The following is a 26472-nucleotide window of genomic DNA, read 5'->3' as shown; positions in this document are numbered from 1 at the left end:
GTCCTTGATATTGCAAGGATAATTTGCTGCCCAAAAACGTATGAACAGTAAACCTTTAAACAAAATACACTTTCCATGGCTAACCGCCCTTGGACAATATGAGAAAGCTTTTACAGGAAACAAGAAAGTTGAGGGGTAAAAGATATAGCCTAATTATGATCCAAACTGAACCAAATTGAAAATTTCTTTTACCAACTTAATCTCAAAGATTATCATATATAATTGTAAATTGTCCCTCCTAACAATTCTCAATCATGAACTTTAGAGACTGCATTTTGTTATTACAGGCATTCAATCCCCACCAACAACTTTTTCTTTTCTTTTTTGTGGTGGAAATAAACTAATTATTATTTAAAGTTTGAATTCATATTTTTTAACACTTTTATTCAATTATTTTAAACTTTTAAAATAAATACTTATAATTTTAATTTGTTTTTCAAAATACACTTTATGGCGATAATTTTTTGTAATTTATGATAAAAAAAAAAAAGACGAATCGATTGTACTTACTAAAACAATAACAATTACGAATTAACAAAAATGATTTGCTCTAGAAATAACAATATGACCACTACAAATTTCATATATATGCATAATTTCACACATCTTACATCTAAATATAACAAATATTTTATTGACTCACTAATTTTTTCTTACTGTAAAATTTTATGAATTATTGTTAAAAGATATTTCTAAAAATAAATTAAAGATACAAATAATTACTTTAAAATTTTAAAATAATTAAATAAAATTGTTAAAAGATACAAATTTAAAAATATAGTTAGTTTTTAGACCAAATAAAGACGCTGAGGCTTTGCATTCACAAAGAGTTAATAAGTGTTTGATTACTAGATAGGGTTCACCTTAATAACAATCAAATTTGTCTTATTTATCAATGATATTTTAATTACCTATAATTAGTTTTAAGTCTAATTGATGAATAAATTCAAGATTGTCCTTCTACACGGGAGTTAAATTTCTCTATAGAAGTCGAGATAAAATAAAAATTACTTTTATTTTTTTTTTTTTTTTTCATTTTAATTTTTCATAAATCTCAAAATTTAGTGCTGGTTTGTATTATATTTTTTTTTTTTATGCATATTATTATTTATATCATTTTAAGTGAAGATTTATGAGTTTTTTCTTATGGAAGTTTTATTCATTCTTTTAATATGTGTGGATTTTTTTTTTCTGAAAATAATAAAAAGGCTGTTGATGATATCTATACAATAAGACTTGTTTAAAAACTAAAAAATTTATACTGAACGTAACAATTTTTAACGATTATTAAAAAAATTTCTATTAAACACATTTGAAAAACATTGAATATAATTATTGTTTTTATTTTTGTTTCAAAACGTACTTCTAAATTAAATTTAATCAAAATTTATATTTTTTCTTTCAAAAAATCTAATTGATGAAGGATCCAACCTATATTGTTCAAGCAAAATACATAAACTGTGTGACAAATAAATTTATATTTCAATGTAATTTATAAATTAAAGAACAGAAATTAGATCAGATTACAAGAAAGATATAAATTTTTTAATTATCGATATCTATGATCTAAAATAATTAACTAGTGATTATGATATTTATCTAATTAAAATATTATATATTATATTATATTTTAAGTTTATCTGAAAAAAATGTCATTATGCATTGGATATCGGAATCGCGATTGATTTGTTATAGGATAGGAACACATCCAATAAAATATTGGAAAACAATACCAATCACTTACCATTAAAGTAATAATCTTTGAGTTCTTTTTTAATAATGCTAATAATATAGAAAAAAAGTAATCAAATGTCAGTGTATTGCTGATAATATTATTAAAATAGAAAGAAGGGTGACGTAATATGGATCTAAGGTCACTTGCATTTAGTATATGATAACAACAATTATATTAAAAATAATGATATTGACGCAAAAAAGGATAGCGCAGATCTTCCACTTGTGTTGATTTTGATAAATTTGACAAATTATTTATATATATTAATATTAGAATTGTCCTTTTCCTGGACTTTCTATTTCATTTTCCCACACTTTCTAGTATTATTGCCGACAAAATCTATGTTGCTTGGTATTGGTATCTGAGTGGAAGGAATTCTCTTGCAAATTAATTGCCAAAAACAAAATGTGATCTGCAACTCTTTTCACAATCTTCGCGTTTCTCTGTTTATCTTTTAAAAAATTGAGTGTGTAATTATAATAAAGGTGCTAAATAATTTCAAATTAAAAATTTTAAAGATTATAATATAAAAAATTCATACATAATTTAATTAATTATAATAAAAAATTATTCTAATTGATTGCACCTGTTAAATAGGTAACAAGTTATTTAATCTACTGGATAGGATTAAAAGATTTCAATCAAAAAGTAAAAGTTTTATAGGTGCATTAAGGACTCTAAAATAACATATCGATATTATTGAAATTAAAATTTAGTAATTAATTAATTAAAAATTAAAGATTTAGCTAATATAATTGTATATCACTGACGGTATCAATAATTTCTATATATTTGCTGCTTCTTGTTATGTTCTTCGCTTTCTGTTTCATGGTAGAAGCTGAGATTTCCTCATATCATGCTCTAGCCCCATTTGCTTAGTTTAGACGACATGTTTTCTTTTTTTGAAAGAGCAAGCTAGTCTTTTTCATGTTAATAAACACAAACTTGCTTAAAAATCTTGAACTTGCCATAGAAAAAGCAAGATAAACACAAGACGATAAAGGCTAACAACAAACTGTGCATGCTGAGAGGATAAGACTTGCCCTATTTTCTTTTCTTTTTTTTTTGGATATTGAAGAATTTATGAATATGTGTATTTACTATATGATGGAATTCTGAATTCTTTACTCTAACGGTTACTTCAACGGATATTTCTTTATGGAATCTATATATTAACAATCGAAACTCATCAAAATATCTATGCAAATAGATATAATCCATATAAAAAGAAATAATTTTCTTCTTTTTTTTGAATTTCTGTGATGCAAGATAATCATGAACTCAATTACTAAGAGAAATATATTATTTTTGTTTTCATATTGAGATGAAGCCCTTTTTTATAAAAAAAAAAAAAAAAAAAAAGCAGAGAGAAATACCATTTTTTTGAAGGGAATAAAATGGTAATGGCGCGAAGCCATTAAAGCACCAACAATGTCATCAATGAATTCCAACTTACTGAAGGTTCTGGTGATTGCACAATAAAAGTTGTTGATATAAAAGAAGTTATTTGATCCCTGAGAACGTGCAGAAAGTGATTTTTCACATTATTGAAGTTTGTGAAGGTGATCAACGAAGAAAACTAATAGGTGTTTGCGGTGGCAAATTTCACAAGATTGGAGAAATGATTTTGTTAGTCTTGGATAAACAATACATATATAATTTTAATTCTCTTCTATTTTTAAAGCTCTTTGCTAACATAGTCATTAGAATAAATGACATGATAATAACGTCTAGCACTTTATTAATATTTTGTAAAAACTTTGAAATTCAAGTCGACCAAGAGATTATTATTAATAGATAACTATTTTTAACTGTAAATAAGTATTTTGATTGTTAATAAAATACAAGTCATCATTTTGACAATTAATAACAAGAGAAGAAAATGGATTAAGCTCCCTCGGTTGCAATTTAATAGCATAAAAGCCTCACAGAGATCAGCAGCCAGCAAATCAATAGAACCCACGAAATGCCAGCTGAAAATAGCCTTTGTTAGGAACTTTGGCTGCTCAATTTCAATGCACTTGCAAAGGGCAATTACCTTTGCACTTTTCACCGACAGTTTCCTTTCTTTTTCTTGAACAGATAGAAATAATTAATATTCATATGGACTGGACTATAAGAAGTTGTGAGCTAGGTTTGACGGAAATGAAAAAAGAAAATAAGAAAAAATACAAATATACAAATATTTAGAAAAAAAAAAAAAAAAACGTTCTAGAAATATTACAAAAGAATACTTTTATATTTATAGATATAAAATATGGTATAGTATTAGTTTTAATGATCTTTTACTGATAATGTGACATGATGTATAGCATAATTATAATAAATTAAAAATATTAACTCTTGATAAAAAAAATAACTATTTATTATCAACTAAAACATAAGATTAAAAAGATTTAATATCTATAATAATATTAAAAATTAAAATAGATATAAAATTTAACAATATCTACAATTATTCTTTTATTATTTAATTTTTAAGTGTATAATATTTTACATTATAATCAAACTTCTATTTAGTTTTTTCCTTCTTAGTTTGTCTAGGATTTTTTAAAAAATTTATTAAGGATTTCAAAAATAAATGAAAAGTAAGTAATTAGAAACACCTTTAAAATCTCTGAAATATTTTCCAATGATTTTCGAAAAGTTTTGATGTATAACATAAAAGAAATATTACTATTTTAAAAGTATTGGTGCAACCTAAATTTCAAGTATTAAATTTATTATGAACTATTACATTATCATGCCAATTTAGCGTGCATTATTTCAGCTAACAAAAGATTATATAAGTGATATATTGTTGAAGGAAGAAAGCGACCCGTCTGCATAGATTAATAGAGCAAAAATGAGCAAATCCTCCTCCAAATTTAAATCTTAGATAAGCTCTTCAATGTATGAATAATGCTCGACCACTTAAACAGACAAAGAAAAGAAATGCAACTGCTCCAATAAACAATTATACAAGTTAAACATGTTGAACATGAGAAATATTCTTAAAAAGATTGTGGTAATAGCTGATTGCCACTGTTATTTATAGAGGTTATTGGTTTGATGTCTTCATCAGCTCATAGCTACAGCAAGATTAAAAATAATCAAATGGAGTTAGTTAATGAAGAAAACATTGATGAGCTAATTAAAGCTCAAACTCATATATGGAATGAGACGTTCCATTTTATCAAGTCCATGTCTTTGAAGTGTGCAGTTCAATTGGGCATACCAGATATCATCAACAGCCATGGTCAACCCATGACTCTTTCAGAGCTCGTTCTTGCTCTGCAAGTTCGTCCAACTAAAACCCATCATCTCTATCGTCTTATGCGAGTTCTTGTGCGTTCGGGTTTCTTTAATTTGCAGAATGCTTCTGATAATTATAGCCAAGAAGGCTATATACTTACCCCAGCTTCTCGTCTTCTGCTCCAGAACAGTTCTTTTGATACTAGACCCTTTATATCTCTAGTTCTCGATCCAATCATAACAGAACCATATAATTCCTTAACATCTTTTCTTCGAAATGATGATCTTACACCTTTTGTCACTGCCTTTAAAGACACATTATGGGGTTGTGCAGGGAATGAGGCTAGGATTAACCATTTGGTTAATGATTGCATGGCGAGCGATAGCTCAGTCATTGGTAGGGCAGTGATTATAAAGTGTAAGGAGGTATTTGAAGGGCTGAATTCTTTGGTGGATGTTGGAGGTGGCACTGGAAATATGGCTAAGGCTATTGCTCAAACTTTTCCAAATTTGAAATGCACTGTTTTGGATCTTCCACACGTAGTTGATAAGTTGCAAGGTATCAACAACTTGAGTTTTCTTGGTGGTGACATGTTCCAAGCAGTTCCTCCTGCGGATGCAATCTTACTTAAGGTATTAAGAGTGGCAATTTTTGAGAAAAAGAATTTAAGATTTAAGTTTTTAAATTGAACGGCTAATTTAGCTATGAATCCGTGCATCTAGACTGCATTAATAGTTGAAATAAATTATCAAAGTTTTGATTTTTCATTCTCCAATACAATTGTCATTTAACAAATATATAATTGTGATGCCTAATGACAAACAGTGGATATTACATGACTGGCCTGATGAAGAATGCATAAAGATACTAAAAAACTGCAAAGAGGCAATTTCAAGAAAGGGCAAAGAAGGGAAGGTAATGATCATTGACATTGTGATGGGATATCAGACTTGGGATGATAGTTTGACAGAAGCGCAGCTGTTATTTGACATGAAAATGATGGTTGCTGTTATGGGAAAGGAGAGAAATGAGAAAGAATGGACAAAGCTTTTCTTTGATGCTGGATTCACCAATTATAAAATATATCCTGTGTTAGGTCCCAGGGCTCTCATTGAGGTTTATCCCTGATAATTGATAACCTCTTATGCAGTTTGCTCTCTCTTCCCTGATTCGATAGAGAATTAGAGGAACTAATTAATAAATATTTTATATATCAATTATGTGTCCTATACATTAGAGGATCCATACTTAATTACTCAAGAATCAAGCAAATTTTAGGTGTGCTTTAATTAGATAAAGCAACTCAAGAATTTGCATTGTACTGTGATTGTATTACAGTGTTTGCTTTATCGATCAATGAGATTATTATATTTTTCATTAATTGGCAATGGAATTTGTGATTTTCTTTTGGTTTTGTAAAAACTTTTCTATTGATTAAACTTCAAGAAAGCAATATCCCTTCCCCTTTAAACTCTCATACAATTCACCAAATTGTATGTGTAATACATATCCCACTTGCAAGTAAACAATTATATGTAAGCATTAAGTGACAATTAATTTATTTTATTTGGAGATTTATTCTTAATAAAATTATTTGTACCTTAGATTTCTTGACAAACGGATGTTTGATTTTGTTGTTGGAAACTAATTTCAAATCAAAGACATAATAGTGCATAGAGTAGCTAATAGCTAGTTGACAGTTCATTTGGATTTTTTTCTTATTAAAGATAATTAAAAATAAAACAATTTATTCTAAATAACCTTTTTTTTTTTTAGTAATTACTAGGTTTTATTTTTTATATCTTGAAAAATCCTTTTGCTCTATTTATTTCTCTTTTAAATTTATGTTAGTTGTAGGTTCTATAGAAACTAGATGATTTTACAGATTGAAATAAATAGTAATAAATTTATATTTTTTAATTATAATATTGAACTTTTCTTTTATATATATATATATATATATATAGGAGTGAATTCTAGATGGATTATATTAGTTAGATTGATTTTTTAATATCTTTATATGTTTATTTAAAAAATTATAAAATTTAAATCAAATTTATATAAAAATTTATTATATGTAACTTTTATATAAAATACATACTAAAATATTTTTATGTAAATTTCTAAAAAAAAAAAGCTTTTTATATAAATTAATCTAAAATTTTATAATTTTTTAATAAATATATAAAAATATTAAAAATATTATAACTACAGTATTCTAAAATTCATATAAAAGTACAGTGATGCAATTAATGAAAGTGATTTTGATACGAAATTGAGATTTCTAACTATAAATATGAGACTATTCTCAAAAAGAAAAGAAGAAAAAAAATTATAATATGAAAATGGAAATAAACTTATTTTATATCAACTAATAAACTTCAATACCAATTAGTAAAAGAAATCCTTGCGTAATAGGAACCCACACGTTGATAATGAGATAGCAAAGTAGGTATAAGACAGCTATAGAAAGCATGATTTAATTTATTAATTAGTTTTATAGGGCACTCAAATTATAAATTAAAATAATAAAATAATAAAAAGGGTATTAGCCCAATCTAGTGGGGAACAAAGATTGCCCCCTCCATTGTTTAGATGAATTTAGTACATTATTCTATTCATAAAATAGATTCGGTTCATAATATAGAAACTTAAGAATTTTTTTTAATTTCATTTATTGAAAATGAATAAGTTAATTAAATGAAATAATCCCTCCAGCTAGATCAAGGATAAACCCTAGGATTTGAGAGCAAAAGGAATAAGAGTCTGAAAGTAAATAAAACCACCTTTATGTATTTAATCTAGTTGAAGACTTTTAATTAGAAGTTTTAAATTTGATAAAAGAAAACATAAAAGCAAAGGATCTCAGACCCTCAATGATCGAAAGAAAGAAAAAGAAAGAAATAACAGATCTTCACAGTAGATTCGCAATACGCAGAAAAGACTTAGAAAATGCAATTGACATCACCGCCTTCAATCATTAACTGCTAATCTTTACATGAATTTCACATGCAAATTTAAATTTCACATGCATGGCAAGAATGTGGAAAATGATTCATCACCGTCATCACTTGTCCAATGTATATATATATATATATGTACACATATATATGCTATTGGAGATATATAGTAATTGCAGAGTATAGCAATTAACTCGTATTATAGTTTTAAACATTATACAAAATAATGGAGTTGATTAATGGAGACTGTGGAAATGAGCTACTCCAAGCTCATGCTCACGTATGGAGTCATGCATTCAGCTTCATCAAATCCATGTCACTGAAATGTGCAGTTGAATTAGGCATACCGGATATCATCCACAACCATGGCCAACCCATGACTCTTTCTGAGCTTGTTGCTGGTCTACCTCATGTCCTTCCATCAAAATCCCACCACGTCTGTCGTCTTATGCGAGTTCTTACTCATTCAGGCTTCTTTACTTTGCAGAAAGCTAGCGACAATCGCGACGAAGATGGCTACTTGCTTACCAAACCTTGTCTTCTTCTCCTTAAGGACAGTCCCATCAGCGCTAGACCATATTTATTTGCAGTTCTCGATCCTATTCTTACCAAACCATGGGATTGCTTGAGCTCATGGTTCCAAAATGACGACTCCAAGTGCAGCCCATTTAGTATCGCGCATGGAAAAACATTCTGGGATCTTGCTAGCCATGAAGCTAGGTTTAACTCTATCTTTAATGAGGCCATGGCTAGTGATAGCTCAGTTGTCAGGGAGGTAGTTATTAGCAAGTGTAAGGATGTGTTCATGGGGCTGAATTCGCTTGTTGATGTAGGAGGCAGCACAGGAATTATGGCCAAGGCCATAGTTGAAACATTCCCGGAGTTAAAGTGCACTGTTTTGGATCTCCCACACGTGGTTGCTGGTATGCAAGATGACCATAATTTGAGTTTTCTTGGAGGTGATATGTTTGAGTCCATTCCTCCTGCAGATGCAATCATGTTAAAGGTATATATGTTTTGCAATCCCTTTTGTTTATTGATCTCTACTTCTTGTAGAGATTTTTTTTTCAGAGTACTTCTCTAAGCACAGTACTGTTATATTATCTCTTAATTAACCTAAACAAAATAAACAACTTAAAAAATAATTATCATTAGTTACATCATAATTAATTAATTCCCCCCATTTGTGGGCCTTCATAAATTCGACTAGGCTTGCAATACCGATAATTCAGTTAGCCTTTTACAGCTGCAATCTAATTAAAGCTTATTTATGTATTTTTAGCTCATATTTTATTTCTTTTGCCAATATCGTTTGAAATTAGATAATAAAAATAAAGCGAGATAGTAAATATATATATTTTTATATATTATGTATATAACACATACCAATAAATTACTAAAATATCTTAATCATATATACATAATATGAATCTATCACTATTACAACGATACCTTTTAACTCACTATGAGATATTACAAACACTGAATGGCTAGAATTGGTTGGCTAGCTTTTTCCATTAATTATGAGCTACAAGTTGTTCTCACATATTCAACACTATCTGTGACTCTAGATAATATTAAATTTGTGGCATTCTATAATATAAATATACTATAAAAATTATTTAAAATTTTTTTATCTTTTAAGATGAAAACCCACTAATTAAATTTTTATATTTAATTTTTTAGAATATATAGCTAAATTACTCGGTATATCTTGTGACTGTGGAATCCAAATTAGATTTTTATTAAATTTTTTTAAACAAAATTTATTTCGCTAAAGCTACAGTAAAAAAATGTTTATAATATTGTGAAGCTACTGCTAAAACCCAATGAGTTTCCTTTTTTTTTATTTATTTGATCTTTGGAATGAATTATCTACTCGTATACACCTTATGACTGAAATGGAAAGTGGAAAAAAAAAAAAAAACATGCAGATGATATTTCATGTATTGGGGGACGAAGATTGCCTGAAGTTACTCAAGAAATGCAAAGAGGCCATAACAAGTAACAATGGGGAGAGGCCCGGAAAGGTGATAATCATAGACACAGTGATGGGAAATAAAGATTGGATTAAGCAATCAACTGAGACCATACAGCTCTATGATCTTGAAATGATGGTCCTTGTCTCCGGTCAGGAGAGGACCGAGAAAGAGTGGGCTAAGCTCTTCTTTGATGCTGGATTTAGCAGCTACAATATAAACCCTATTCTAGGCTTAAGGTCAATCATTGAGGTTTTTCCTTAAGAATATCAAAATCTCTATGTAGCTATTTTTATTCCTAAACAATAATTGATGTAATGAATAATTGAATATTTATAAAATATAAAATAAAAGTAATTAAAATGATTTAACATTTATTTTTCTTTGATTTGTTAGATTGATTTTTTTTTTTTTTAGATTTTTTATCAAATTTGGTTGTAAGAAAAATATCAAATCATTCATCTTTTTAAAAGAAATTTAGAAATACATTTAAAAATGCAATCCCAAATGGAGCTGGCTTGCTCTATAATTGATTTAATTAATTTTTACATAAATAAATTATTACATTTTTTTTAAAATAATTCGGCGGTGATTACCATCAAATTAGATATAAAATGTTAAAAAAAATTCAACTACAGAAGGCTATACATTTAAATTAGATAAAATATTTTTAATATTTGCTTCGAAAACTTTTTTTAATTAGCTTCAATGAGTTAAAGATTACTATTATATTAGACCTAAAGTATCTTCATCGAGATTTACCTAGTCCCAGCCTCGAATAATTACGAGTCTCTTTTATTTATGTTTAGTGTAGTGTTATGAAGTTGAACGTCAAGATTCTTATTAAGAGTCACATAAACATAAAATAAAAGATGAAAACTAATTTAATTGATAATATGAATCCAAAAGAATTGTCAAAATTGAATTGGTATACCGGACATCATAAAAAACAACCATGGCCAATCCATCACGCTTTCCAAGCACCTGGTTGAGACCCTCCAAATGAAGCCAGCTAAAGCGGACTCCATTCGTCGCCTTATGCGCATTCTAATCCATGCAGGATTAGAATATGAAACCTCTGAGAATGATCAAGAAGAGGAGGATCTTCTCACTCCTGCTGCTCAAGAAAGAACCTCCAGAGTTTAGCACCAGTTTTACTTCTCAATCTTGATCCTGCATTTGTCAATTCATGGCTTTTTTTCTCGTGCAAATGGCAACGGCAATATCATAGTTTTTGAGTCATCATGTGGCGTGCCTCTTCAAGAACCTAAACTCCAAAATATAGTTCATGAATCTATGACAGGATACCTGGTTAATTGGAAAAGTTATGGTAACAGAATATAAAAGAAAGTTTTTCTTTCTAGTACATTTGTACAGCTGAAGTGCAGTAGCTTCATTCCAAAGCTTATATATATATGGTCAATAAGATCACTACGAAAAACAGAGCTTCTTTTGCACAAATATTGTTTTCTGGTATATGGTTAGTTGTAAGTGTAAAGTGGTGTTTAAAAGTTTGACATTTTTAAAATTAATGTTAATATATTGTCTAAGATGTATTTAATAACTAAGTCTAAAAAAAATTACTATGGCAGAAGCTGAAAAGAATTTGAGAATTAGGCAATGGGTAAAGGGTTTCTCAAGAAATCATAAGAAAGTAATTGGAGTATGGATATCTGATTATTATAAACTTGGAGTTTGGAGTACGAATATTTGATCATTCCTAAACCATCACTGTTGGGTTTGGACATTTGGTCATTCTGAACTATTAATTTGGAATTTAAAGGTTTGAATATTCTGAACTATTACTTTGGACTTTGGATGTCTAGATTGGGCACTAAGGACTATATAATAACTAAGACTTACTTCAATTTTTGAATACTAAGGGGTAAATTGTTCCGTCTCTGCCAAACTTTTGAATTTAATATTCAATTAGTATCAGTATTTTAATTTTTTTTTATAAAAATATTTTTATTTCTATCTTAATTTAGAGTATTTACTATTTTGTTAATCTATTTTTACTAACTCGGCAATTGAAAAATAAATATTTCTAATTGATTTGCAATATTAGCAATATAGACTTATTAATAATTTATTCTACTAAACATATAAATCCATTTTTATATTTTTTTCAAACTGAATATATATATATATATTTGAAAATAGACTATATGTACTTAAATTATTAGATAGTTATATTATTCATATTCAAATTAATTATAAATATTTTATTTCTTATGGTAACGTCACTAAAAATAGTTTAGAAAATAGTTATAGGTATTCTTAATTAAAACAGAAACATAAATATATATACTAATTTTAAAAGAAAGAAAAGTAAGTAACTAGAACCACTTAAATACATAGTCCAAACTTTTGATACCGACATAGTAGTTTACTCCCATCTTTATTTCAATTTATGCATACTAACATCTAACTTAATTTTTCTGTTGTTCATCTCTATTATTTATTTGTTCTCTATGATGAAGATGATGAGGATCCATTTTCATATCTATGAATTTGAAGATGTTCTTGGTGAATAAACTAGCAAGTGGGAGAAAGAAAGGTCGTTACAGGAATAGTGGGTGCTCCTTTTGTTGTTTGGAGAAAGAATTAAGAGTTGGCTTTGCTATTACAAAGTCAGAAGGATTGAGAAAGATGGAGAAATTTATGAGACTTTATAAAGCCATGTATCCGCAAACGAGTAAGCAAGTATACAATGTGTTATGGTCTTGGGTCCAAAATGCATGAAATTTATTGATATTACATTTATGTAATGTTTTATTGTTTGATCTATAGTTTTGTACAGTATAATAATAATAATAATATAGTAAGAAAATAAAGAGATGGGATAGGGTACCAAAAAAAATAATATTTGTATAATGTAAAGTAGCCTTTATATTTAAAGAAAAAAATTCGCACATTTATTGTGGCATTTTGTTCATAATTAATTAATTAATTATGGACACGGGTATATAATATAATAATTCCTGTAAAACTAAGTATATATTGAACTACTTTATTGAAATTTATATAATATCATGTATCGTGGGAGATATTCTAAGACACCAACAAATTAATAAATAATTGTTTCGAATATTTATAAAATTATAAATTATAAATGTATTATAATTTTTGAAACAAATTTTTACTTTTCTAATTGAATCTATAATTTATAACTCAAATTATCATTCTATAAATTATTAAAGAGTGAGATAAGTTATTAATTTCAACTCTCGTTCATTTCAAATCCAAAGTTCCCTACTGAACCTTTGAATATTAGATTATTAGAGCCTGGACCCTCGAGCCACGACAGGAGCAAATGCTCCTCCAAAGTTAATGCAAGTGATGGATCAGCTCTTCAATCTTTAATTGACCCTGAGTTTGATTCTTGTCACCGACACTTAGAAGGTAATTCCTGAATGTACATGCTATATTACAACGAAACTTTAAGTCACTCTCAGATATTACAAACGCTGAATGGCTGAGAATTGGCTGCCTAGCTTATGCCATTAATTATGGGCCACAAGTTGTTCTCCCACGTTCAACACATGACAAAAATCCTTAAAAAGATCAACTGAAACATGTAGTGCTAAAAATGGATTCCCACTGTTGTATATATAGGTTATCGGTTTGATGTATCCATCAGCTCATAGCTATATAGCAAGATTACAAATAAGCGAATGGAGTTAGTTAATGAAGAAAACACTGATGAGCTAATTAAAGCTCAAACTCATATAAGGAATGAGACGTTCCATTTTATCAAGTCCATGTCTTTGAAGTGTGCAGTTCAATTGGGCATACCAGATACCATCAACAGCCATGGTCAACCCATGACTCTTTCAGAGCTCGTTCGTGCTCTGCAAGTTCATCCAACTAAAACCCATCATCTCTATTGTCTTATGCGAGTTCTTGTCCATTCGGGTTTCTTTAATTTGCAGAATGCTTCTGATAATTATAGCCAAAAATATGTACTTACCCCAGCTTCTCGTCTTCTGCTCAAGGACAGTTCTTTTGATACTAGACCCTTTATATCTCTAGTTCTCGATCCAATTATGACAGAACCATATAATTCCTTAACACCTTTTCTTCGAAATGATGATCTTACACCTTTTGTCACTGCCTTTGGAGTGACCTTGTGGGGTTATACAGGGAATGAAGCTAGGGCTAATCATTTGGTTAATGATTGCATGGCGAGTGATAGCTCAGTCATTGGTAGGGCAGTGATTATAAAGTGTAAGGAGGTATTTGAAGGGCTGAATTCTTTGGTGGATGTTGGAGGTGGAACTGGAAATATGGCTAAGGCTATTGCTCAAACTTTTCCAAATTTGAAATGCACTGTTTTGGATCTTCCACACGTAGTTGATAAGTTGCAAGGTATCAACAACTTGAGTTTTCTTGGTGGTGACATGTTCCAACCAGTTCCTCCTGCGGATGCAATCTTACTTAAGGTATTAAGAGTGGCACTTTTTGAGAAAAAGAATTTAAGATTTAAGTTTTTAAATTGAACGGCTAATTTAGCTATGAATCCGTGCATCTAGACTGCATTAATAGTTGAAATAAATTATCAAAGTTTTGATTTTTCATTCTCCAATACAATTGTCATTTAACAAATATATAATTGTGATGCCTAATGACAAACAGTGGATATTGCATGACTGGCCTGATGAAGAATGCATAAAGATACTAAAAAACTGCAAAGAGGCAATTTCAAGAAAGGGCAAAGAAGGGAAGGTAATGATCATTGGCATTGTGATGGGAAATCAGAGTCCCGATGATAGTTTGACTGAACTGCAGCTGTTATTTGACATGGAAATGATGGTTGCTGCTATGGGAAAGGAGAGAAATGAAGAAGAATGGAAAAAGCTTTTCTTTGATGCTGGATTCAGCAATTATAAAATATATCCTGTGTTAGGTCCCAGAGCTCTCATTGAGGTTTATCCTTGAAAACTAAAAACCTCTTATTAATTAGCCTTTTTGCAGTTTGTTTGAGTTCCTCTCTTTCTTGATCCAATGGAGTACTAGAGGAACTAATTAATAAATATGCTTTAGCTAATATTGTAAAAGCAACCCAAGAATTTGCCTTGTGGTACAGTGCTTGCCTTATCGATCAAGAGATTAGCTACTTAAGTTTAGCCTTGATCTATTACTATATGTAATATTATATTTTTCAATGGAATTCGTGATTCTTTTTTTTTATTTTGATTTTGTATAAGCTTTCTATTGATTAAACTTCAACAACAGCACTATTTCTTCCCCTTAATTATACAATTCATTAGATTGTATATGTAAGGTAGCTGCATATCCAACTTGCACCTTAATAATTAAAATTGTTCTAAACTAATTTATTATAAATAAATATTATTTAATATTATAGCTATGAAATTTATAGTTGCAGTATTCAAAAAATAATATATTCTAGTCCAAATTTCTTTTTGTAATATATACACTAAAGTTAATTATGAAATTTCTGGATTTGTTTTTTTTTTTGTTTTTGATGACATGATCTCTGCAACTTGATGAATTCGTTAATTTAAACCGATTTAAGAAAATCACAAATTAATTCTCTGAGTTTTGAGATAGCATTAGTAAGCAGTAATGGTTGTTTGCTTGGTGGCTGGTGGAGGTTGAGGCGAGAACGTCCTTTTCCTTCAGGAACCTGTGCTTATCTGTCTTAGTCGGCAGTAGTGCCCTTCTAGGTGGTGATGGAGGCGGAGGCGAGAGAGTTCATTTTCATTGCTCTAAGATAGACGGAGGGAATGAATATGTTCCGGTTGTAAGTATAAGTGGTGTCCATGGATAAATTAAGCGGTCAAATTTTTTATTATAACTTTTCAGTAAACTTTTCAGCTAGTTTACGATAAAATTGCATGAATGGTCATTAAATTTTATCGGCGCTATATTTAATGTTATGAAAAAATAATAAAAAATATTTTAAGATATTCATTCTCTAACTCCACATCACCAATGCTACATGTAAAATTAACTTATGTCATTAAATTTAGTCATAAATTAGACACATAGGCGTTATTATAATTCTCACAACTAACTTACTCTCTTTTTTTCTTTTTTTTTCTTGTTCTCAAGCAAAGTTATAGTTTCTTTTCTATACAAATACAGTATAATTAAATAAATATAAAAAAATAAATAAATCAGTTTTAAAGTTTAGAATAATGCATATATATACAATTGCTGATTAAATTTAAAATACTTTTTTTAAAATGTTATATCATCTAAGTGCGCCGTAAAAATTTTACGGTATTTATTAAAATTTAAATTTAAATAAATCAAAATTTTAATATTTTTTTATTATAAAAATGCAGATGCAGCTTTAGTTTTGCGTTTTGTGGATGGAGTAATGGGCTTAGATTTTAACTAACTGTAGTTTTGAATATGACAATTAGTTGATCCTGCATAACTAGGATGACGAAGGAAGCATCAAGCTATGAAATGCTGTAAAGAGGCAATTCCAAGAAAGGACAAGGGAGGGAAGTTGATCGTAATAGATTTGGTCCTTGAAAACCAGAATGAAGATAAAGCGGCTGCTAGAGCTCAACTCTCATTGGATATGCTGATGAATGGTGATTACTGCTTTTAATGGTAAAGAGAGGAAGGAGAGAGAATGGAAAAAGCTCTTTCTTGCAGCTGGATTCAGTGACTATAAGGTTCATCCTATTTTAATGTCTTGAAAGTACTATCAAATGCTTTTGCTATTTCCACTGTAGCAGCAAATGATAAATGCAATGAAAACAGAAGAACTAAATCATATCATCTTACAAAAGAAAATTTATTTTAAAGTACATCAAAATATGAAAATGAAAGCCGGCATACTGACAAGATGCTTGCTTTGAGAATTCTTAAAACCAATAAAACAGGGAAAAAAGAAAATCAGAGCGAGTAAATTCTACATTCTTCAGGCACCTTAATGTCTATCTTTAAACAGCAAGAAAGATTGAATCACTAAGCAATGATGCAACTTGATTCCCAAATCCTTTTCTTTTTCTACACCACTTAAATGTAAATTGATTGTATTGTTAGGGTTAAAACCCAAAAGATGCCACCAGGTTTGATCCTATCTTCCATGAGTTAAAATGCCACTGATCTCCAAAGTAATAAACCAAATTCCAGGGGGACAAGAGACAGCATCTTAGGTGATGAGGAACATTCAAGTAAGCTTTCAAGATTGTTCCATCCCTGTCCTTCGAAGAGCCTTCATCATCATAAGAACCTCTGCAACCACATTTAACTCGGAGTAAGATATTTTCACACCAAAAAAAGATAATCCAAATTTACGACAAGATCACACTTAGCTTAATCGTGTGCAATATCTCGAGTAAAATTGCAATCCATGTTGTAACAATGACTTGGTTTGACAATGGCACACAATGCCTTCAAAAAACTGCTTTCAGTTCAGAGTCATAACAAGGCCTATCTAATTTGGCGATTCTTATATTTTTATACCCCTATTGTAAGTTCTTCACTTTCTTTTTTCAGCTAAACGCTAATAGCGGGCATCCTTTTTGTTTCATTGCCGAGCTTCTATCTCTTTACAGGACAATTTATCTAACTATAGTTAGCCTGATATTCTCCAGCAAAATACACCACAGCGCAACATTATTCAACACTATAAGAACCTTGGTTCTACCTTAAAGTATTCACAGAGTATGACAATAAGCCTTGCCACCAACACAACATGTGGAGGAATAAAGCACAGCTAGTAGGCCATTGTTGCTACGAGCAACAAATTCCACAAAATCTCAATCCTGACAGCCAAAACCTTTATACAACCTGAACAAAATTTCTTTCCAAAACTTGGGAAAACTCTAACAACCAATAACTTCAGTTGCATGGAAAACTAATGGAACTGACTTACTTGAACTCGATGTTTACTTGATTGATATTGTGGGCAAGAGCAACTAATTCTAGATGTCTACCAGTATCACCACATGCATATTCCACAAAGAATACAATGCAGAACACCATTGCCTCTTGCATAAGAGTGATTTGATGGCACCATCATGCAATACTCTGAAACTTAAAACTGCTCTTGTAATTTCTACAACTCATTAAGCTATGACTAGACAAGAATGCTAAAGCTACTCCTTTATTTTTTTCCTAGTTTCAGGTTAACTCTCCACAATTGCAATCATTGACATCGGCATATTAGAATCTGATCGAAACCTTAAAATATAGACATAATCATGAAATAAAAACCCAAATTCAGGTAAATAAGAACACATAAAGGAAAACATGTAGAATAGCATAGCAATAAAAGCCAACTATACGACATAATTCAATTAAACATGAAACAGCAAACAAAACTTGATCGAATCTAAAGCAGAAGGAAAAAAAAAAAAAAAAGAAAGAACATACCATCCACTAGAATTGGGTCGATTCCCACTAGATCTAGGTCGATTGATAAAATTCAGATCTGACTCACCACCTCTTGTCATCCTGTCATAACCACCACCTGACTTAGGCCTCCCATCCTCCCCATACTGAACGGGAGACCCGGACCCGTAACCGGAATAACCTTGTGGCTGTTGCCTATGAGCTGCATCCTTCCCTCTGACAACTTCCGGTCCAGGCCTCTCCTCTCTCCCAACAAAACCCGGTCTAAGATGCGGCGGCACGAACTTACCGGCGCCCACCTCCTTCTCCGGTATCTGAATCTGAGCTGAAACACACAAACTGGATCCGGTTCGACCAGAAGGACGAAGAGATATCAAGTTCGAATCAGGTTCAGAACGATCTTGATCTTGAATATCAGGCGATTGGGTCGATTTGATTTGCGGAGAAGGTGAAAGAGGAGGTGTGGTAGCGATGTTAGAGATGGGTTTGGGAGTGGGTCGCGTCAGAACCAGCATACGGCCATGAGAGCGTGAAGAAGAAGAAGAAGAAGAAGAAAGGTGGTTTTTGTAAGTATTAGGAGATGAAACTGTTGAGTACAAACCAGAAGGTTGTTTTGATGGGTCGGTGTTAGAAGCTGAATTTTTATTATTAGTGGTTAAGTTTTTGTCATAGACATGGTTAAAATTAATTGATGTGTACTTGTTGGTTCTTGCCATCCACCACCACCACTAGTAAACTAAAGATTGATTCTTTTTAGAAAGATTGAAACTTTAATCGGAGAATTGAATTGGGCTGTTGTTGTTTATGTGTTCTTTTGATTTTTAAAAGGAAAGATTGGGATCTTGAATTTTGGTTGCTTTGCTCTGTTTTATGTTTCAAGCTGTGGGCTAGAAAGAGGAGAGAGAGAGAAAATAATAATAATAATAATAATAATAATAATAATAATAAAGACTCTTGATTGGTGCTGTTGGATCTAAATGTGGGGTAATGGGAATAAGAAACGTGGCGAAACGTGAGTGGAACTTACTGAGAAAACATACAAAGTAAACTAAACATTGAAAAGGAAAAACAAAAAATTAATGTCTTCCGCAAGGTTCTTTGTATTCAAGTTCTAATGGGAAGTGAAAAGCACAGTTCAGATGGAGATGGAGATGGAGAAGGAGAAGAAGAAGAATGTTGTACTTGTACTTAGATACGTTGGGACTGAAATTTTCCAGGATGTTGCTTAAAGAGGTTTTGTCCGTATTCTTCTCATTCCGAAACACGTCTTTCACTGCTGTTTTTCTTTTTCAAGACATTTATGAATTTTAGGAATGAAGATTAACTGACATAGATTAAAATTTAATGAAGTAGTTATAGATTAGCACTAATTGAATGTAGTTCATAATTGAAGATTAACTAACATAGATTAAAATGTATATCAAACACTATTTTTCTTTGGTCGTAACACTTTAGTTAGACTAACCATTATAAGAAGTCATTTTTAAATATTATTTAAGAGAAATTTAATATCAATTGAGGAATGTATTAAAAAATATACTTCTTAAGGTTTTGAATAAAAATTAGTAATTGAGCAATTGCTTTTATACTATAAAGAGGTAAAAACTTTCAAATATATAAAGCTTTATTTGATTAGATTATACATGTCTTACTATACTTTTTATTGTTAGTTAAGCTTTTGACAGTATATTTTTTAAGAGTTTTATGACCCTCTTATAAGAGTATTAATTTTTCTTTCTATAAAAATTGTATAGTTTTCTATTTATGAATGTATTAAATTCTATCTCAATATGAGTAATAAAAAATTAAGAAATTTAGTTCGATATTTAAATAATTTAACTCGTTAAAAATATATATATAAAAATCTATATAGTAGTACTATCGAGTGGAACGTTCTTTTCGTAAAATTATTATTTAATCAAAATGTATTTATTAATTGGATAAAGAAAAAAAAAAAAAAAGAAGAAGGTCAAGCTCTTCACTTAAATTGGTGTAAGGGGTTCATAACTTGGACAAATGACAATTGGCATTCATTAGTGGCCATGGCATAAATTACTAATTATCTATCATGATTCTCGATTTCCAAGGCCATGACAGACAGACGTCCTTGAAGCATTTTTGAGCCAGGCCCATAGATCCACGATTTTACATATCATCTTCTTCATATGTTGTTCGCGACTCTAGGGTTAAGCCCTACGAAAAAGCTCTTTCTTTCGTGAGGAAATGGACAAAGAGTCAATTTGCCCCTTCAATTTATATTCAAAGATTAAATAAATATTTTTAGCAAATAGTCTCGTGCACTTAAATTCAAGAATTAAATACATTCGATCTAAACTTTTTTAATAAATAATCCCTCAACTTTTTTTTTAATAATCAAGTAAATCCAATTTAAATTTTCTTTATTTATTTCTCAGAAAATCATTAGTCATAAAACTATTCATGAGACATTTAATTACCTTTTTTTATGAGCAATTTAATTACCTTATTAAATTAATTTTATACGTTTCTTATAGATCTCCCTCTACTTATACGAAGGACGCATAGTGGTGAAATCAACTTAACAATTATGATTATTATAAATAAAATAAATATTCCAAATTATAATCAAATGGTGTGTTTTATTATAATGATTGTGGATATAGAAATTTGATGCACTTTTCTAAAATTATAAACAAGAGAAGAAGGAATTCAAATTTAAAACATTGTCAAAATAGAAAAATACATCTACTCACAAGCTAAGTCTGGATGCGAAATCGAAATATATGTGATGCTTATTACATTATATCATTGAAAAACTTTTCATATTATTATGAATTGTATTTTCATATGACAAATGCCCTAATAAAGAAGGTCCATCTCTTTCATCAACTTGATACTAACTAAATTCGTTGTAATCCCTAAATCTAAGAATTAAACAGACTTTCGGGAAAGTTTGGCTGAAATGAAATGGCAAGCACTAGCAAATGGAAATTTTTTCCAACCACTTGCTAATGAGGTACTTAGTCAAAACAAGCATCCATTCTCGTCTTTGACAAGTTCATGTCCTAACAAAGAATGCCTTCGCTTTTCTGTACGTATCAACTTGATGTTAATTATCTCTACGAACAACTCTGTCTGAAACTTGGCTAGCTAATTGGAGATTTTTCAAACCTTTCCAACTTAAGGACGACGAAGGTTTCTATCTCCTTAGCTTTACAAATTTATTTTCTATCTCCAATTTTCAAAACTAATAGTTCCTTTCAATAGAATAAGGTTCAATATACCTAAATATTGTTGTATTGGGGATCGTTTATTTTCTCTTACAGTAGTAATGGCAGCGATAATGGCCTGATAAGTGATAAAAAAACAAAATAGTACCTTACCTAGAGAAATACAAGTACATACATACATGCGTAGGCAAATTGATTTCTCCATAATCTTTTCAAGAAAGTGTAGACATGGCGGTCCTTATGATCTTACGACATTGACCAGCTCTGTTGACAAACGGTGTCTAATGTAAGTGGCTCTTAGTTGTTCTACTTCGAAAGGATAATTCTATAAATTATTACATTGCTTCTTCGAAAGGATCAAGTCTAAGACATTATAGAGTATCCTGACAAACTTTCTTTCTATATCGCCACATACAGAAGGCAACAGAATTGAAAATCTTCTAGTCAGTCTTCACAAGGTTGACAAAATCTGCTAGCTAGATTATGTGTTTAAGTCAGTATATACACAAGAAATTTGTAACCGAATCCATTCACAATTTAGCTTGTCGGGATCACTTGTTTCACTATATATAACTCAATTTTCTGTTCTTACACTAATTTATTGAACAACAGAGAAAGAATAGTTTGAAACAAAATAGATAATATGGCAAAAGGGAATGCCTCACTCGAGCATACACCAACATGGGCTATATCAATTGTTTGTTTGTGTTTCATTCTCATTTCTCTTATACTTGAAGCTGCTCTTCACTATCTCACTGAAGTATGTATGCAGTCTCTCTTTTCTTTTCTTTTCTTTTTTTTTTTCCTCTTAATTCTCTGTCTTGCTTCTTCTATTCTAAACTTCTGATCTTGATCATTCTAAGGTTGTGAGTGTGCTAAAATTCATTAGTTTCAATGATGTTTATCAGTTTCTCAGGAAAAGGAAAAGAAAATCACTTGTTAGAGCCTTTGAAAAGACTGAAACAGGTTAGCACTAGCCTAGCAACAAGCTCTGTGTTGCCCAATTATTTCTTCGTTTTTAATTATTTAGTTACCTAATTGATTTGGGCTTAATTTAGAGATGATGACAATGGGTTTCATATCATTGCTTCTTACAATATCGGAAGCACCTATATCAGAGATCTGTGTAAAAGAAGCTGTAGCAAACTCCTTTCATCCATGTAAAGATACCGGGTCTCATGAGTCTTCTCTTTCATCTGCAACACGTAGTTCATCCCTTTCTACTGACACAACAGGTGAAACCTACTGTCAGGCAAAGGTGAGCAATAACAATTGAACATATGCAATTTATTTAGTCCTAATTTATTTGTCAAAAGTTTGTAAGCTGTGATAATTCATGCTATTGGGCTAAGAGTTCAGACGTTGAGTTATTGTCTCATAGTAAGTACAGGATCATGTTTTCGCAAACCAAGTAAAAAGAAAAAAAAAAAAAAAACAAAATCATGAACCGAAGTGATATTACTTCATGTTCTTTGTTTATTTGATAATGGATACAGGGAATGGTATCACTAATATCAAGGGAAGGAGTGATGCAGCTAAAAATGTTCATTTCTGTGTTAGCTGTGTTTCATGTTATCTACTGCTTATTAACTATGTTTCTTGGAATGGCAAAGGTACCAGTCCTAATTCACTATCCATTCTTAAGTTTTACTTTTCAAAAAAGAAAAAATTTGGGCATCATAGTTTAGATTATGCAGACAGCAAGTAAACTTAACAAGATGATAGCTAATTTGGGCAGATGAGAAAATGGAAAGCATGGGAGGAAGAGACTCAATCCCTCGATTACAAGATTGCTAACGGTAGCTTATGACTACTACTAATCATAGTATCATGTATTATTTAGTTCCATTCTTTGTTTCTGCTCCAACATGCAACAGGATTATTACCATGTTTCTGTCCTGTTTTAAAAACTTGATAAGTGCAGATCCAAGGAGGTTTAGGCTCATCCGCCAAACATCTTTTGGTAGAAGACATTTAAAAATGTGGAGTGATCATCCTCTTTTGCTTTGGCCAGTAAGCGTTCATATAATCTTACGCCTCTTTTTTTAACTCCATGTCTGCCTTGATGATGTTGCTTGGTGCCTCTTATAGGTATGTTTCATTCGACAGTTTAGTGGTTCAGCCTCGAAAGCTGATTACTTCACACTTCGCAATGGATTCCTCCTGGTAATCAAGTTCATGCCAAAGTTTAGCAATCCTTGTGTATATTTAATTAGTTTTCCAAATATATGATGCTATGCATTTGGTTACATCAACTGAATTTAATAGGCTAATGTTGCCGAAGGCAGTACTTTCAACTTCCAGAAATTTCTTGCCAGAGCTTTTGATGATGATTTTGAGCTGGTGGTTGGTGTCAGGTAAAGATTGTTTCACTACTTGGAATTGAAATGCATAATTCATACAGGATAACGAACGTACTTTCAGAACATCAAGAAAATAGACGAACAACGTATAAATGTCTGTCAATCCTTCTTGCAGATTATGGATCTGGATGCTCTGCCTACTTTTTATATTCTTCAGTGCACAAGGTGATAAGATTTCTTTATTATTTCTCAGTACAATTATTTTCTTGATTCTTTTTTCTCAACATCTAATCTGATTTATCTGCAGAATTTTACAACTATTACTGGCTACCATTTTTCCCTCTAGTGGTATGGTGAATTATATTTCACAATATATTGTCAATTGCAAAGACAAATCTGCTAACTGGGGATTAAACTCTTGTCTGCTATTATATATTCTATTACAGCTTGTTCTAGCTGTTGGAACCAAGCTGGAAACAATAATTACCAAAATGTGCAAGGAGACTAGCAAGAATAATTCTGTGATTCGAGGTACTTTCCTTGTGAAGCCTAGCGATGAATTTTTCTGGTTTAATCATCCTAAATTGCTGCTTTATCTCCTTCAACTTATCCTGATCCAGGTAACTTGTTGGTTCTAGTCCTGCAGCTACCTTATTGCTTTAAGTTAGTTGTCCTTGTTTATTTTTACCGCGGCTTCAGGAGTTCCTTTTTACATGATTGCAGAACTCCTTTCAGTTGGCATTCTTTACCTGGGCATGGGTAGGTACATATCTCAAGTTAGTGACTGAAACTAAGCTGATTTTCAACATCCTAAGCTGACTCTTTATGGTAAACAACAGTATCAATATGGCCTAAGATCTTGCTTCAATCAAGAAACTGAAGATATAGCCATCAGGATTATAACAGGCATGGTTGTGCAATTCCTTTGCGGTTATGTGACTCTCCCAATCTACGCACTAGTCACTCAGGTAAACTCGTTTTTGGTTTATATTGGAGGACTTGAGAGATGCACTTTCTGCTAAGTTAAACCTCTGAGTTTAATTATTGTAAAATTTTTGTCGCAGATGGGTTCTAACGTAAAGAGAGCAGTATTCACTGAAAGAGTAACAAAAGGGCTCAAGAATTGGCATTTGAAAGCAAGGCACAATCTTTCCAAGAATCTACCCACATCCGCCCCCTTATTAGCAATCATGGGACCTCCTATTCCTGATACTAGGGAAGATGAAGAGCAGAACAATCATAGGCATATTGCAGCCAGAGCTAGACTAATCACTTCTACACCAGAAATCACTACAGAGGAAGCTAGTTCCATGGTCTTCACCAGAGGTCCTGATGATGATGATGAAATCTCCTTTGCAAGCAGTTGGAAAAATCTCGACAGCAGTAGAGCTTGTGGAGAAATTAGTTCAATCTTTGAAGAGGAAGAAGATGAGATCTCAGTATATATTCCAATTAAATAGAAGCAACAAACTCAGATTGATACACTGCAAACTGAACAGAACTTGTTTCTTGTACATAGGAAATTTCACTCCGTTTGCCCACATGCAAGTGATGCGCTTTGACGAAATCAGTAGGAAATACACCAAAGCTTCTTGACCTTGGATGATATAGCAAGTCATTAACATTTACATTATTTTTATAAAAATATGAAGGTTAGCCAGGAAATGTGTCAATTAGCACACGCCTATGGGTTGCTAAATTGTCTTTATGATAATACTAACAACTTTAATCAAGCAGAGCTGGTGAAATTAATTAATTTTATGTTTGCTAATTAAATACACTCATAATGTTAGCATGACAATTGACAATGGAGTTCTTGGACGTGTAGGATCCAAGCTTTCCTCTTTCTTTTTTTTCTTCTTTTTTTTTCTTTTCCTGAATAAAGAGAGAGGAAAAGTGGCTTGCTCTGAAGAAGAATTATCAAAAGAAACATTGGTCTTTTTAGGGTCTACGGATAATCATTTCGAACAACAAAAATAATGTCTCTGTACCATTGGCAGTATTTGGGGCAGCATGATATTGTTGTTAGAGGTATCCCATTTTCTCACTCACATGCTATGTTTTTGCCAGCCTGCCTTACTCAGGACAGGATATATACATACATGTATTTGTAAACCTTCTGCTTTTTGTTTAAGAAAATTTACAAAAAGTTTGCTTGTTTTGGATCAGGTTCAGTTTGGATGAAACATGACCCACAAACTCTAATTCATCATTTAACAAATTACTTGGATGAATGTTCAAGCTAGTTAGGTCCGGTAGGATCCTTATAAAATCATGAGTTTTAATTCAGTTCTATATTCAAATTGAACTAAAAGAGATCATCAATATCTCATTTACACAATAATTAAATTGTTTTTGACACGTAATTTATTTTAATATTTTTATTAAACGAGATATAAGAAAAAAAACAAATAATTTTTCTTTTCAAATAATATTTTTACTTCAGATGAATATATGGTAATATTATTTTACCATTATGAAGTGTGAATATAAAATTTTAGCTTTAAAAATATTATAAGTTAGGCACACATAAAATTAAAAATAAAGTGGTTGAACCATCGCTTGGTTGACAACTTTAAGATTTCAACTTATACAACCACATGCTAGCTAAAATGCAGCTAAAGTTTTATATTAGTTTATATAGTAACTCAATTATTGGCTTGAATCTCTATTTCAATTCTCTTATTTCTGAAAAAAAGAACAAT

The 26472-nt window shown here is 30.8% G+C and overlaps 5 protein-coding genes across 5 annotated transcripts; 4 read left to right on the top strand and 1 right to left on the bottom strand.

Moving 5' to 3' along the window:
* The first annotated feature begins 4785 nt into the window (after nucleotides 1-4785).
* LOC8269103 (trans-resveratrol di-O-methyltransferase) lies at nucleotides 4786-6351 on the top strand. Its single transcript, XM_002517787.4, has 2 exons — nucleotides 4786-5602; nucleotides 5796-6351. Exons 1-2 carry the CDS (start codon nucleotides 4787-4789, stop codon nucleotides 6096-6098), a joined length of 1119 nt encoding a protein of 372 aa, XP_002517833.3. The 5' UTR covers nucleotide 4786; the 3' UTR covers nucleotides 6099-6351.
* Nucleotides 6352-8084: 1733 nt separating this feature from the next.
* Nucleotides 8085-10286, top strand: LOC8269104 (trans-resveratrol di-O-methyltransferase). The gene is made up of 2 exons (XM_002517788.4): nucleotides 8085-8936; nucleotides 9865-10286. The coding sequence occupies exons 1-2, from the start codon at nucleotides 8157-8159 to the stop codon at nucleotides 10171-10173; spliced, it is 1089 nt and encodes a 362-aa protein (XP_002517834.1). The 5' UTR covers nucleotides 8085-8156; the 3' UTR covers nucleotides 10174-10286.
* Nucleotides 10287-13542: 3256 nt separating this feature from the next.
* Nucleotides 13543-15102, top strand: LOC8269105 (trans-resveratrol di-O-methyltransferase). Its single transcript, XM_002517789.3, has 2 exons — nucleotides 13543-14354; nucleotides 14548-15102. The coding sequence occupies exons 1-2, from the start codon at nucleotides 13587-13589 to the stop codon at nucleotides 14848-14850; spliced, it is 1071 nt and encodes a 356-aa protein (XP_002517835.1). The 5' UTR covers nucleotides 13543-13586; the 3' UTR covers nucleotides 14851-15102.
* Nucleotides 15103-16647: 1545 nt separating this feature from the next.
* LOC8269108 lies at nucleotides 16648-19170 on the bottom strand. The gene is made up of 2 exons (XM_002517792.4): nucleotides 18277-19170; nucleotides 16648-17133 (listed from the first exon to the last, which is right to left on the bottom strand). Coding segments are annotated over exons 1-2 (696 nt in total). The 5' UTR covers nucleotides 18972-19170; the 3' UTR covers nucleotides 16648-17132.
* A 2675-nt stretch (nucleotides 19171-21845) lies between these two features.
* On the top strand, nucleotides 21846-25500 carry LOC8269109 (MLO-like protein 12). Its single transcript, XM_002517793.4, has 14 exons — nucleotides 21846-22224; nucleotides 22373-22430; nucleotides 22523-22722; nucleotides 22961-23077; nucleotides 23203-23263; nucleotides 23389-23477; nucleotides 23556-23630; nucleotides 23733-23821; nucleotides 23943-23992; nucleotides 24075-24115; nucleotides 24214-24387; nucleotides 24491-24526; nucleotides 24607-24735; nucleotides 24832-25500. Exons 1-14 carry the CDS (start codon nucleotides 22108-22110, stop codon nucleotides 25225-25227), a joined length of 1632 nt encoding a protein of 543 aa, XP_002517839.1. The 5' UTR covers nucleotides 21846-22107; the 3' UTR covers nucleotides 25228-25500.
* Nucleotides 25501-26472: the final 972 nt, after the last annotated feature.

The sequence above is a fragment of the Ricinus communis genome, chromosome 7 (assembly GCF_019578655.1).
Source record: "Ricinus communis isolate WT05 ecotype wild-type chromosome 7, ASM1957865v1, whole genome shotgun sequence".
In the NCBI taxonomy this organism is placed as follows: Eukaryota; Viridiplantae; Streptophyta; class Magnoliopsida; order Malpighiales; family Euphorbiaceae; genus Ricinus; species Ricinus communis.
This window is presented reverse-complemented; position numbering and strand designations above follow the sequence as displayed.